The sequence below is a fragment of the Oryctolagus cuniculus genome, chromosome 17 (assembly GCF_051225735.1).
Source record: "Oryctolagus cuniculus isolate XC-2025 breed Fujian yellow rabbit chromosome 17, ASM5122573v1, whole genome shotgun sequence".
NCBI lineage: Eukaryota > Metazoa > Chordata > Mammalia > Lagomorpha > Leporidae > Oryctolagus > Oryctolagus cuniculus.
In genome coordinates, this window is record NC_142883.1 from 53204919 (window position 1) to 53219435 (window position 14517).

A 14517-nucleotide genomic window follows, 5' to 3' on the forward strand; every position below is an offset into this window, starting at 1 on the left:
CTGACTTTCCCCTTCTTGTCCCCAGCTCCTCACCTTCAGTGTTACCAGTCAGGATGGTTTTCAGGACCAGCCCAGTACTCCGCAGGGAGACAGTGACCTCCCGGGGTCTGTGGCTGAGCAAGGCCTGGGAGAGGGCGTAGAGGAAAATATGGGGTCCTCAAGACATTCCCCCTGCCCCAAGCAGCCTCACACCCATGGCCTCACCTCTGTCCTCTGCTTCCTGCCTCTGCCCCTGCCCCAAGAGTCTGCATTGCTGATGCCCACTAAGGGGCTAGCAGGTAGAGGCTCACAGTACTCCTGGCCGGGAGCATCTGATCAGCCTGCGGACCCCAGGGAGATGGGTTCGAGCTTCCGCTCAGCTGGTGGGGAGGGTGCTTTTGAGCCAGGGGTCAGCCTCCGGTCCCTTCCCCGGGGTCACCTCCTTGCCTGCATGGTGACCCTGCAGAGAGCCCTGAAGGCTGGGAGATGGAGGGTGGGGGGTGCGCAACTTCAACCCAAGGGACAGAGAGTTCCTTTGGCTCTGCTGCATCCCCCCTGGCCCCCTGCCCCCAGTCTGCCCTCTGGCTGCCTCCATGCCGCCTCCCTCCCAGCCTCGCCCAAGCACACCTACCTTCTGGTAGCACATGGACAGCTCAGCCCCCAGGCTCTCGGCCACACCTCGCCTCCTAGGGGAAAACCCATCTGGGGGAAGATCACAGGGGTGAGGTGTGAACCCCCAGGTGCTGGTTCCCTGCACCTCTCCCCAGGTGCAAGGTCAGACCTGGGGCGGGGTGTGTGTGTGGGGGGGAACGGGACACATGGGCAGCCCTGGTACCCAGCAGGGGGTCAGGCCGAGGGGATGAGGGTGGCATTAGGGGAGAGGGGGAGGAGCTGAGTTTTGGGGAAGCTGGGCCCAGGGGAGCTTTGGAAAAAAGGGAGGCGGAAGCTTACCTTTGGGGGACTTGGAGTCTTGGATCTTGGCCTTCAGCTCGGTGAGAAAAACATCCTCCACGGGGTCTTGGCTGGGGTCACTGAAGAAGATCTGGAGGGGCGAGGAGGAGGAATGGCTTGGAGAAGGCTCCCACCTGACCTGCTCTGCACAAGGGACAGAAGCCTGGTGGGCGTCCCTCCCCACCTGCAGAGCTGCGGCACGAGACTGCCTCAGGCGGCTCTGGATCTGTCTGTATCCATGGCGATGCAATCCATTTAGAGGTAGTGCCAAGGAGTGTGACCTGCTGGCTAAGGGGGAGGCAGGGGGGGGAAGACCCCAGTGGGGATCCAGGAGCCGGGAGAGACCAGGTGTGTCTGGGGCAATGGAGGAAGTCTGGGCAGGCAGCGTGGAGGAGTGGCCAAAGGGTTTTGAGAACAGGGATGTGAGAAAGAGAAAAGCAGCCCTGGGAACCAGGAGCTGGCTGGTGCTCCCAGCAGGTCCATGGTGTCCTGTTGACCAGGGACAGTGTCACAGATGCCACCTTCATAAGGCAAGGCAGCTCTGTGACCGGGATTGATTAAGACGGAAGCCAGGGGGCAGTGCTGTGGTGTAGCAGGTAAAGACACTGCCTGCAGTGTTGGCATCCTATATGGGCACTGGTTCAAGTCCCGGCTGCTCCACTTCCAGTCCAGCTCTCTGCTGTGGCCTGGGAAAGCAGTAGAAGATGGCTAAGCCCTTGGGCTGCTGCACCCACATGGGAGACCTGGAAAAAGCTCCTGGCTCCTGGCTCCAGATCTGCCCAGCTCTGGCCGTTGTGGCCAATTAGGGAATGAACCAGTGGATGGAAGACCTCTTTCTCTCTCTCGCTCTCTGTAACTCTGCTTTTCAAATAAATAAATAATAACAAAAACAAAACAAACAAGATGGAAGCCAGACCCCTGCACAGCCGTGGGCGATACAGACACAGCCATCCCCTCACTGTTCCATCACAGCAAGACGTGTGTGACGACAAAGGAAACTTTTTTGCTGGATGGGTGTTGTGGTGCAGTAGTTCAGTTGCCACCTGGGACGCCAGCACCCCATGCCGGAGCACCTGGTTCCAGTCCCAGCTACTGTGCTTCTTTTTTTTTTTTTTTTGACAGGCAGAGTGGACAGTGAGAGAGAGACAGAGAGAAAGGTCTTCCTTTGCCGTTGGTTCACCCTCCAATGGCCACCGCGGCTGGCATGCTGTGGCCAGTGCACCGCGCTGATCCAAAGCCAGGAGCCAGGTGCTTCTCCTGGTCTCCCATGCGGGTGCAGGGCCCAAGGACCTGGGCCATCCTCCACTGCACTCCCGGGCCACAGCAGAGAGCTGGCCTGGAAGAAGGGCAACCGGGACAGAATCCGGCTCCCCGACCGGGACTAGAACCTGGTGTGCCAGCGCCGCAAGGCGGAGGATTAGCCTAGTGAGCCACGGCACCGGCCTGTGCTTCTGATCCAGTTTCCTGCCCTGGGAGGCAGCAGATGATGGCTCAAGTTAGTTGCGTCCCTGCCATCCACACGGGAGACCCAGATGGAGTTCCTGGCTCCTGGATTTGGCCCTGCCTAGCCCTGGCTGTTGCAGGCATTAGGGGAGTGAACCAAGGGAAGAAAGGCCTTTCTCTCTCTCTCTCTCCCTCTCCTTGCCTCCCTCCATCCCTCCCTCTCTCTCTCTCTCTCTCTCTCTCTCCTCCCTCACCACCCCGACCCTGTGCCTTTCAATAAAAATGAAAACAAAAATTAGAAAAAAGATCTATTTTCTGTACTAAAATAATATTTAAAAAATATTTTGAAAATCAGAGTCAGAGAGAGAGAGAGAGAGAGAGAATCTTCCGTTTCACTCCCCACATGGCTGCAATGGCCAGTGCTGGGCCAGGCTGAAGCCAGGTCCCAGGAGCTTCCTCTGGGTCTCCCACATGGAGGCAGGGGCCCAAGGACTTGTGCTATCTTGCAGTGTTTTTCCCAGGCCATTAGCAGGGAGCTAGATTGGAAGCAGAGCAGCCAGGACATGAACTGGTGCCCATAAGGGATGCCAGCATTGCAGGCAAGTGGCTCTACCTGCTATGCCACAATGCTGGCCTCAAGAAACTTTTTAAATTCAATTTTCCATGAACTTTTTGAAGTCCCCTCCTATGGGGCCAGCTGACTCCCTGGCCTTGTTAATAAGAATAATGGAGGGCTGGCGCCGCGGCTCACTAGGCTAATCCTCTGCCTAGCAGTGCCGGCACACCGGGTTCTAGTCCCGGTTGGGGCGCCGGATTCTGTCCCGGTTGCCCCTCTTCCAGGCCAGCTCTCTGCTGTGGCCCAGGAGTGCAGTGGAGGATGGCCCAAGTGCTTGGGCCCTGCACCCCATGGGAGACCAGGAGAAGCACCTGGCTCCTGCCATCGGATCAGCGCAGTGTGCCGGCCGTGGTGGCCATTGGAGGGTGAACCAACGGCAAAGGAAGACCTTTCTCTCTGTCTCTCTCTCTCTCCCTGTCCACTCTGCCTGTCAAAAAAAAAAAAAAAAAAAAAAAAAAAAAAAAGAAAGAAAGAAAGAAAACCCCAGGCAGAAGGGCTGGAGGCAGTGCTGAGAACATGGGATCAGAGTCAAGCAAACAGAGATTCTTAAAGTTTCAAAAAATCGTATTTATTAGAAAGAGACATGGAAAGAGAGGGACAGAAAGACACAGAGACCACTCGTCTGCTGATTCACTCCCTCAATGCCTGCAACAGCTAAGCCAGGTGCCAGAACTCCATCTGGGTCTCCCACATGAGTGGCAGGGACCCAGCTGTTGGAGCCATCAGCACCTGCTGCCTCCCAGGGTGTGTGTGTTAGCCGGAAGCTGGACTTGGAAGTGAAGCTGGGACTTGAACCCCAGGCACTCTGATGGCATCTTTTTTTTTTTAATTTTTTTTTTTGCTTGTCTACCTCCTGGCCTTCATTTTACCCTCATCTTCCTTCATCTCTATTTTTCTACTCCTTTGAGTTCTCACAAGAATCCTATGGCCAAGGAAGATAATTGTTTCCATTTTAAATAAGGAGGAAAAATCGGTTTTTGGTGGGTGGGGCTGTCAATGATCACCTAGGTTGCTGGGTGGAGGTGGGGGGAGCTGGGATGGGGAACCACAAATGTTTTACCAGCCCACGCTGTCTCACTGCACACACATTCCACCAGCCAACCCCCTGGGCCACACTGATTCACACACACACACACAGAGTTTCCAGTGCTAACAGCAAGAGATTCCAGGACAAACAAACACAGCCCCTCATCTCCAGGTGCCAGGCAGATCATCAGACAAGAGCAGCTGGGGAGGGGGCGCAGGACCCCTCCCCCAAGGGCGGAACTAAGGAAGCTGCTCTCTGAGACCCACCCAGGATGGTCACTTTGCAGGTGGGCTTGTGGGTACAGCATCCTGACACCACGGGAGCCCAGCCCCCCACAAAGGTCGGCGGCTCCTAGATGTCCATCACAAATGCTGATCACGAGTGTCATGGGCCACGTCGCCAGTGAATGCCCCTCGTGCCCCAAGCCAGGAGGAAAGGGGGCCACATGCTCTCTCTGCTGCCCGCTCCTCCTTGGAACATCTTTCAATAAATGTTTGCTCTCTGAACTGTAGTCCCTTACTTGTCAGGGACAGAATGGAGGCGAGCCAGCCGGTCGCGGGGACAGGGGGACACCTGGCTTTGGTGGGGAGCGGCACCTGCATGCAGGGGTGCATCGCACAGTGAAACAGAGCAGGCCAGGCCAGGCTGGGCCTAGAGCATTGCAGGAGTTCAGAGGCATGGCCCCGACTCCAGCTGGGGCCGAGGGGCTGAGAGGGTGGGGCAAAACAAGAGTGGGTGGGGCAAACCAGGAGTGGGTGGGGCAAGAGTCAGGGGCAGGTCAGCATCGGGAAGGGGAGCATCACGCTTGCATTTTTGTAATCGTGATGCGAACACAGATGGGTACCTGGGTACCCGGCTGGAAGCTATGCTCAGTTAGATGATTGGCAAGACCAGAGCCCGCCTACCAGGGTTTGAGGATCAAACCAGAGAGAAGGAACAGGAGAACTCTGGCCCCCAGTGGGGATGTGGGACCCGCCTCCTGGGGCACAGCCATGGTGTGGGCACCGGCACGTGGGAAGAGGGGAAGGTTGCCAGGCTCACAAAGGGGGATCAGCAACTGCTGCTGACCCTCTCCTCACCGAGAGGCAGGGGGAGGGAGAGAGCGCGAAACCGCCCTGAGGACACGACGCTGTTGGAGTTCTCAAGTCCAGCTTTTATGAAGCCACCGTTGGCCCTGGACAAGGTGAGCAATTACAGTACCTTTTTCTTTCTTCCTTAAACCAGACTCCAACAAGGGACACAGGCGTGTCCGCCATGAGGCTGGACGCCTGCTCTCTTCCCGGGGTGGGGGGGTGGGGGGTGGGTGGGGGAGGAGGTGGGTGGGGAAAGGCACTGGCTGAAGGGAGGGGCTTGAGCAGGGTGGTGGCAGCCACTGTTGCAGAGGGAGAGGGAGCTGCCCTGGGGGTGGGCCCCAGGAATGTGGGGAGACGTCAAGCCAGGGTGTTTTGGATTTGTTTTCCCAGGAGTTACTCAGGAGCCCAAGGGTGGCCAAAAACAAGACCCATCACGGCACGGATCCTCCAGGCTTGGGTGCTGCTGGGATGCAGAGGGTAGGGAAGGAGTACAAGCCGGGCAGGAGGGACCCGTGAGAGAGGGGTTGGGGAGCAAGCGGCTGCGGCAGAGGAAGCGAGGCAGCCGGGGCGGGTGGGCGTGAGAAGACATCGGCGGCAGGGCCTGCAGGTCTGCGTGAGGGTGAGGGAGGTGCGGCGCAAGGAGGAGTGCCTCGGAGCGACGGGAGTTGGTGAGCAGAGACAGAAAACAGAGTGTAGTCTCAGCAGCGTAGCCCTGGCTAGCTTGGGTTTGAGTTCCTGGGAGTCAAGAACCACGCGATTCATCTGAACGGGAAGAAGACATGGCTGGCCGGCCCTGCGGCTCACTAGGCTAATCCTCTGCCTTGCAGCACTGGCACCTCGGGTTCTAGTCCCGGCCGGGGAGCCGGATTCTGTCCCGGTTGCCCCTCTTCCAGGCCAGCTCTCTGCTGTGGCCAGGGAGTGCAGTGGAGGATGGCCCAAGTGCTTGGGCCCTGCACCCCATCTCCCCATGGGAGACCAGGATAAGTACCTGGCTCCTGCCATCGGATCAGCGCGGTGCACCGGCCGCAGCACGCCGGCCGCGGCGGCCATTGGAGGGTGAACCAACGGCAAAGGAAGGCCTTTCTCTCTGTCTCTCTGTCTTTCTGTCTCTCTCTTTCACTGTCCACTCTGCCTGTCAAAAAAAAAAAAAAAAAAAGACACGGCCAACAACCCAGAGCACCTGCTCCCGGCCCCTGCCTGCAGCCCGCTGGGCCAAGATCTCCTGGGAGCCAGGGTGTTGCGAATGCAAGGTCCTGGGTTTGGCGGGCTGTCCCATTACCCTTGGGGCCCCGGGTGGGAGGCTGACCTTGACCATGTAGATCTGGAAGTAGACGGGGTGGGTGCCCATGCGGACGTAGTAGGTGATGCCATCCAGGATGAAGGGGTCCACGGCCCGGGAAGTGTCCAGGGAGGGAGGCTGTGGGGAAGACAACAGTGTCCTCAGCCAGGTGCGAGGGGCCACTTTCCTGGTGGAAGGAGCAAGGCCCCACATGCTCTCTGTGATACACAAACCCAGCGGGTCTTTGCACACATTCAGCCCTTTGCCACTGCTTGAGTGTCAATACCAGGTGAAATACTCCTGCTGGGCCCCACCTCCCCCCCAACACCGAACCTGATTCATGTCAGTTCCACAAAGACACATTAAGCATGTAAGCATGTCCGTTGGAGAGGCTGCAGGCGGGGCTGCTGGGGGCGGAGCTGATGAAGGAAGCCTGGACAAAGCTCTGGGTTCCCGCTGGCTGCCCTTGGGCCAGGCCTGGGACAAGCAATTCCAGCTCTTCCATGCCTGAGTTTCCTTGCAGGGAAAACCAGAGGCCGAATCCCATGGCCTGAGGTCTCTTTCAGCTCTGGCAGTTCCAGGACTTCTTAACAAGCTAATGAATGTTTGCCTGCTATTGGGAATGGACTTGGTTCTTGTTCCCTAGCCTTACGTGATTACAAAGCATGAGGATTTTTTTTTTTTTAAAGATAAATAGAACACAGAGTAGAACACAGGCTGAGCATCCCTTATCTGAAGTGCTTGGAACCACAAGTGTTCTTGCATTTCAGATTTCTTCCCCGATTTTGGAATATCTGCATAGATAGATAGATAGATAGATAGAAAGAAAGAACGAACGAGCTGGCACCGCAGCTCACTAGGCTAATCCTCCGCCTTGTGGCGCCAGCACCCCGGGGTTCTAGTCTCGGTTGGGGCGCCGGATTCTGTCCCGGTTGCCCCTCTTCCAGTCCAGCTCTCTGTTGTGGCCCAGGGAAGGCAGAGGAGGATGCTTGGGCCCTGCACCCGCATGGGAGACCAGGAGGAAGCACCTGGCTCCTGGCTTCGGATCGGCGCAGTGTGCTGGCCACAATGCAATGGCCGTAGCAACCACTTGGGGTTGAACCAACGGAAAAAGGAAGACCTTTCTCTCTGTCTCTCTCTCTCTCACTGTCTAACTCTGCCTGTCCAAAAAAAAAAAAAAAAAGAACCTGGGCGGGGGGGGGGGTGTGTGAGACCCAAGTCTGCTCGTTTCACAGACACCTTATACACATAGTCCGAATGCCCTTTTCTGCACTGTTTTGAGTGTGCCTGTGTTTTCACAGTAACCATCACCCAGGCAGGTGCGCAATTCTCCGTTGTGATACCAGGCGGGCGCTCAAAGAGCTTCAGAGTCTGGATGTGCAGATCAGGGCTGCTCAGCCGGGAGCGCCGGGTTGGAAAGAAGCTCACAGATAAGACGTTGGTTTGATCCAACTCACACCCCAGCCTGGAAAGCCACCTCGGGGCTCTCGCATCTGGTCTACTTCATGTGGTTCCCTTCGGGAAGGCCACAGAGAGCAAGTACTTTCCTAATGATGCTGGCACTGCCCAAGACACTTGCAGTCTCTCCCTGCAGAAGATGCTTCCGAGGAAGACCAAGGGCCACACAAATGGTTCATTATAAGGGGAGGGAACAGGTGGGGGCGGGGGAGACCCAATATTTTACAGGTGTGTTGTCTGGGAAAAGAAACCACCCACGAGGCCTGCAGCAAAGGTGGCTCCTGCAAGATCTTTCAGGTTTTGGGGGCACAAAGTAGCCCTGTGTGTGTGCGAAGGTCCTGTCGGAGAAGGCATTGTTCAGAGAACACGCACAGGTAAGAAGACGTCCAAATCAATCGGACAATGAAGCGAAATGGACAGCTCAGTAGAGTACCGAGCTAAACAGATAAATAGGGAAAAAGACAGTGCATTTTGTAATGTGTGTGTGTGTGTGTGTGTGTGTTTTACAATTGAAAAGATCTCAAATAAATAAAAAGCAGAGCTCCCTCTGCTATGACTGTTAACCAGATATAACGGGAGGAAGAAGCCTTCGGTAACAGCAAGAATCGTTATCAAACATGAGGCAGAGGTTTAGCAAGGAATGCAGAGACACTGCCTGATGAAGGCTGTAGGGGTACGCTGATAGGGGATACAAGAAGACGTTAATAATAGAAAGTCGGATCATGCTCTCTTAGAAGGAAATGCACTAGGGGCCGCCTGCCATGCTGGAATCCCCTATGGGCGCCGGTTCGAGTCCCAGCTGCTCCTCTTCCTATCCAGCTCGCTGCTGTGGCCTGGGAAAGCCAGATGCTTGGGCCCCTGCACCCACGTGGGAGACCCAGGAGAAGCTCCCAGCTTCTGGCTTTGTATAGGTGCAACTCTGGCCGTTGTGGCCATTTGGGGAGTGAACCAGCAGATGGAAGACCTCTCTCTCTTTGTCTCACCCTCTCACTGTCTGTAGCTCTACCTCTCAAATAAATAAATAAAATATTTAAAGAGAGAGAGAGAGAGAGATGCATGCTCCTCTATATGTCAATCCAAATCCCACTAGGATTTTTGAGTTTTTTTTTTTAACGTGAAATTCTAAAGCTTATCAAAGAAGATAGAATATACAAGCATAGCTTGAAAAGTTTTCAACAATGAAATACATGCCAGGGATTAAAATAGCAACATGCTAACATGTACAGAAATGGTTGGATCAATGAGACAGAAATAAACCCAAGCATAAGTAGGAATTCAGCGATTAATAAGAGCAGCATTTCAAATGGATGCGGCCAGATGGGTTAGGCAGTAAATAGCTTTAAGACGACTGACTGAATGTTTGGAAATGATAAGACTGCACACCTTACAGTAAACACTAAAATCTCGCAGATGGGTAACAAGTGAAGTGCAGAAACGGAGACGCTATGCGCGCTGGCATGAACGACGCAGGGGTATTTATTTAATCCCGCGGTGGAGCAGGCTGTTCAGCGCCTAACTCCAGGGCAGAAACAATGAAGAATAAAAACACCCCCGGCCTGCACAGAATGCTAAATTCCTGCGTGTCAAACACTGACAGGAGAATTATGAAGGCGCCTCCAGAGCTTCATAGCTGAGAATGTCCTGTGTCTTCCCCAAAGCCCCGCTCCCTGGATGCACCCCGGCTCCCCCGCCCCAGCTCCCCGCCCCGCCCCGCTGCCCCCTACCATCTCAGCCAGCTTGTGGATGGCGGCACACAGGGTGTTCACCGTGCTCTCGTACCAGGGGTCTGCGCGGCCCAGGAACACGGCCAGCTCCGCCAGCTCCCCCAGCTCCAGCTGCCCGGACGTAGTGGACTGCTGCAGAGGAGGAGGGGTGAGGCAGGCCCGCGGGGCCCTCACTTCCTGGCCAGAGGGGCCCCGGGCTCGTCCACCTTTGCTTTGTAGATGTGGTCACCCACTTCATCACTTGGGGCCTCCCTTTCTGCCCTGCGTGTGCTTTGCTGAGGGCCACTGGCCAGGGCCATTGGCCGACAGTCATCCCGGCTAAGAACGGGAGTGAGCAGTAGAGAGTGAGACCTGCACCTGTGGTGAGTTCCCCCTGCCTGTGTGGTCCCTAGAAATGTGCAGTAGTGGGTGGGGGGGGCAACTCAGGAGCCAGGAACTCAACCCTGAGCCCCCCACATAGGTGGCAGGGACCCAATGACTCAAGCCATCACGGCTGCCTCCCATTGCACACGTTAGCAGGAACCTGGCACGGCAGGTGCTAAATGTGGGTTGCAGGTGACCCAGCCAGGGTTCCTAACTCCTAGGCCAAGACCCAGCCCCTTCTCCTGCCCCAGCCTCCATCACCTGTGGCCCCAGCACGGGGATGTAGTAGAGCTGCAGGCTGAGTCTGGGGGTGAGGCAGAACTTCTGGGTCTCCCGTTTCCTGGCAACAGGCAGCGAAGCACAGAAGGTGAGTGCGGGGTTGGCTTCCAGTAGCCTTGGCCCTGCCATTTATATTCATTATTTGTCACCAGAGGGATTTAGGCTGTCTCATCAAGCCTCTGCTGTCTCGTCTATAAAATGGGCATGAGCGTGAGGCCCTGGCAGGGTGGTGACAAGGACTAACCGGGCTGACAAGTGTACAGCAGCCGGTCCCCTGCAGCCTCCTTCTTCCCCCAGCCCATCCTGCCCCTCCCTGGGCCCTCCCCATCCCAGCCCCTGTCTCCAGCCCCTCACCTGAGTCTGTGGTAGGCCTGGGCCAGGCGTCCCAGCATCCTGTCATCACCCAGCACCAGCACGCGGGCCGTGTGCAGCCGGGAGACACCGGGCAGTAGCTCCCCATCACTGCCGGGCCTGCCCGTCCTGCGGTGCAGCCCTGAGGGCCCGGCCCAGCCAGCAGGCATCAGGAGGTCCGGAGGCCACGCCCGCTTCTTGACGCCCCCTTTGCGCTGCAGCCCCACACGCTCCAGCTCCGGGCTGCCGGGCGCCGGCAGCTCCTCGGGCCCCAGAGGAAGGTCACGCTCGATGCCGCTGTCCGTGGACAGCACGGACACTCGGGCCATGTCCCGGTCTGGCCGGAAGCCCTGCAGATCCAAGGCCTCCAGGTCAGCGCTGAGGCGTGGCTGGGACTGTGGGCGGAGGAAGAGCAGCAGCTCCTTCCCTGAGGGCCGAGGATATGGGTGCTGTCAGGGTGGTGAGGCCCGGGGCCCGTGTCGCCCAGACACTGCAAGGCTCTGTGGTCAGCAAAGCTGCAGAATCCCACTCGCTCCTGCCACCCTGTTAAAGGTCCTGAGAAGTCCTACAGCTATGCCCTCAATCTTCCCCAGCATTCAGCCGACCCCCGGCCCCCTCTGTGCAACCGTGTGCTCCCAGCCTCCCAGCCCCCGAAGCTTCCTCCGGACACAGGTACGGGGCCTCGAGGGCACGGAGGAGAGCCGGCTTCGACTCGTGTGGCTCAGCATGGGAAGGGAAGGGCCAAGGCGTGAGCCCAGCTCCCTGGTCCCAGGCTTCTTCCCAGCATAGCCTGTGCGTCCTTCTCTTCTCTTGAGCAGAGGCAGGGGCACGAGGTGGTCACGGGACCAAGGACCAAGGTGCTGAGTTTTAGCGATGGAAGGAGTTGGTGGCTTTCCTCCAGGCACACGCAACAGCTTAGGGAGGGACAAGGTGCACACACTGAGACAGACACACTCACACACACACTCACACATGGGCACAGACACCTGCTGGAACCCCCACCCCCACCTGTCTCCAGCCAGCACCCCACACAGCAGCAAATGGGCCCCAGGCACATACAGAGCTGCTCCTCGTCCGTCCACAGGTGGAAAGTGATGTAGGGGCTGGGCAGGGGGGTGCTTGGTGGCCGGTCCTGGGTGGGGTCACCTGAGGAGAGGAGGGGGCTGTGCAGACCTTGGAGGACAGCATTCTGCGGCGCGCCCCCTGCCCAGCTCCCACGTGGGGGTCCCCAGGGCTGGCTGGGACTTCTCCCCGGCGGCTGGCACCTGCCGCCTTCCATTCTCGGAGGGTCCAGCACTGCTGCTGCCCCTTCCCACCCAAGAAAGCTTAGTGGGTTCCTGCTTGCACCAAGGTGTCCAGCTCTGCCTCCGGGACCCTTCCCAAACCAGCCCAGAGGGTCCTTTCCAGCCTCTGCTCCCTCCACTGCCCCTCCTCTCAGCCCCACGTCACCCTGCCAGCCTGAGGCTGTTCTGGTTTCTCAGAGCCACTTCCGGTCGCCCACACGTGGTGCACACTCAGTCAACAGCTGCTCCTGCTGTGGGTGCTAGGGCAGCGCGGAGCAGAGACCAGGGCAGCCCTGTCCTCCCTTGGCTTTCTGGAAGCCTTTTCTGACCTCGCCGGTGGTCCCCAGGGGTCGTTCCCTCTGGGCAGACTTTCTTGTCTGCACACGGGGTCCAGCTTGTGTCTGGCAGTAGGATTTGGCTCTTGCATCCCTGTCTGATTTCTACCCAGCTGTGCCTCCCTCCCTAACGAGGCCGCAGGTTTCCCAGGAGGGAGCACTCACCTGGCACACTTCGTAATCCCCTTTCTCTGGATCCTGCCAGCGACCTGGCTGACAGGCAACAGCCCCAGTTCACAAGGGAGGAGCTGGGAGAACCAGCAAGGGCTAACCATCTGCCCAAGGTTGGCAGAGGCAGAAGTTGAGCCCAGGCTGCCTGGCTGTTACCCATGACACTGCGCTTGTAACCACTGCCCCCCCCGTAGCCATATGGGCTTTTCAGGGGGCCTGGCACACAGATGCACGGAGCAAGTCTGGGTAGGACACAGGTGCATCCTGGTACACCCAGGCTGGCACGCTCCACAGACGCTCTGGGTGAGCCTGGAACAGGGCCCACGGGGGAACCCACCCACCGCAGCCAGGAAATACAGATTCCCGACACCTCGGGGCTGGCTCCTCTCTTTCAGATCCCGGGTGGCAGAGCTCTGAATCATGCACACCAAGGAGCAGAGCGGTGGAGAGCCAGACAGCCTGGGTTTGAGCATTGGTTCTGCCACTCACAAGGCTGGGTGCTCTGGGGCAAGATTTTTAACCTCTTTCTAACTCAGTTATTCTGCTCTGGAAAACGGAATCATCATAGTTTCCATCTCCCGAGTCCACAGTGAGGACCAGTTGCTCTAATAGACCCAAGATATTTAACTATATGTGAAGCGCTAAGAACAGCAACAGGGAGACAGCAAGGGGCTCTGCAGGTGTGTGCTGCTAACGAAGCCCAAATCGGCCACCTGCTTAGCCTGCTGGCCGGCTGCCACGTCCCTAGACCGCCTCGGGGGCCGCACGCTCCATGTCCGGCACCCTCTGCACGCGGGCACACCCCTAGCAGTGGCCGCACTGCTCTCTGGCGCCCCCTGCCGCCGCCGCCGACCCGCGATTGCCACTTACCTGCGCGATGCCCCCTGGCGGCGGCTGCCGGGCCCAGCAGCGAGCAGTAAATCTCCTCCAGCCGCTCCAGGTGTCCGGCGCGGCTCGGGCTGCCCTCGCTTGCCACCTGCTCCACGGCTGCCACCACGGCGTGGAAATAGCGCTCCAGGGTGCGGCGGGGGCTGGCCTGCCGGGGAAAGGCGTCAGAGCCCGGGGACCCCGACTCCCGCGCAGTGTCCGCGGAGTCTCAGCCCAGCGGGTGTGTGTGTGTGGGGGGGTCCCCTCTGCTGTGGCCCTGGAAGCTCAGGATTCTGGCTGGCAGCCGTCGAGGCTCCTCCCTGCAAGAGCTCAGATGCCCTAGACAGGAGTGGGGGCTGGGGAAGTGAGTGACAGCACAGGCTTCCATACGGCCTCTTTCCAAGGACAGGGGGAAGGAAACGTTACATATATGTGCATGGGCACGCGTGCAGTGCATACCCCCCCCCCCGGGGAGAGTTTGGGATCTTGATTTGTCAAGGAGCTAGAAGGGCTGATGGGCTAGTGAACAGTTCTGGGTTCAGATCCTGGCTCAGGCACTTTGCACGTGTGTGAGCTCTGTACAGCTCCGTGCCTTAATGTCCCCAACTGCAAATGCAGATGGTCATTGTATCCGTGTCTCAATGCCATGGTGTGTGTGCGTGTGTGCGCGTGTGTGTGATGTAGTGCCTGGAACAGAATGGACCTGCCAGAAACCGCGGCTGTTGCAACCAGGAACATCGTAGCTACTGAGGACATAAAGGCTCACTGCTCTGTGATTTTTACTTTGCCCTGTAGCTCACTGGCAGCTGTCGGGTCTTCTGTGGTCCCCGTGAATGCACTTTAGAGGGAAGGGGCCGAGGGGAAGTGGAATAGCAGAGGGGGGAGCAGCAGCAGGGCGGGTGGGCGGCTGGCACGGGCATTGGTTACCTGCAGCTTCTGGTGCAGTGCGCCCACGTGGCAGGCCTCCCCCAGAGCCGCCTGCAGGGCGTGGGAGACCACGTGGCGCATGCAGGCCTCGGGCGTCTGCTGCCCCTGGGCCGCCTGGATCTCCAGCAGCAGAGCCGTGCACACAGATGCAGACACCAGCTCCGGATCCACGAAGAGGAACACTCTGAGGGGGAGGAGTAGAGGGGGCGGGGCTGCATGGGGGGGCACCCCCGGGGCTGTGCAGCCCCACCCACCTCGAGTTGTTTAGTTCCTTTAAAAGGAGGAGCCTCAAATCCAAACGTCTATAGTGGAATGCAGTAGGGAGTGGTGGGGGCTGTGGCAAACAAGAACACACAAGGCACTTCTGGGGGGCAGCCCTGCTCACTCCACT

The 14517-nt window shown here is 58.1% G+C and overlaps 1 protein-coding gene across 3 annotated transcripts in view; it reads right to left on the reverse strand.

Moving 5' to 3' along the window:
* The window catches only part of PIK3R6 (phosphoinositide-3-kinase regulatory subunit 6), a 46523-nt gene that overhangs the window by 8379 nt on the left and 23627 nt on the right, over nt 1–14517 (reverse strand). For all 3 annotated transcript variants that reach the window (XM_051825189.3, XM_070060054.2, XM_089317214.1), the window contains exons 8-17: nt 14127–14310; nt 13203–13368; nt 11603–11689; nt 10547–10970; nt 10175–10253; nt 9551–9682; nt 6396–6506; nt 931–1021; nt 611–681; nt 34–124 (exon numbers count right to left, since the gene is read on the reverse strand). In XM_051825189.3, the coding sequence (XP_051681149.3) occupies nt 34–124; nt 611–681; nt 931–1021; nt 6396–6506; nt 9551–9682; nt 10175–10253; nt 10547–10970; nt 11603–11689; nt 13203–13368; nt 14127–14310 (1436 nt within the window). The remainder of the gene's footprint in view (nt 1–33; nt 125–610; nt 682–930; nt 1022–6395; nt 6507–9550; nt 9683–10174; nt 10254–10546; nt 10971–11602; nt 11690–13202; nt 13369–14126; nt 14311–14517) is intronic.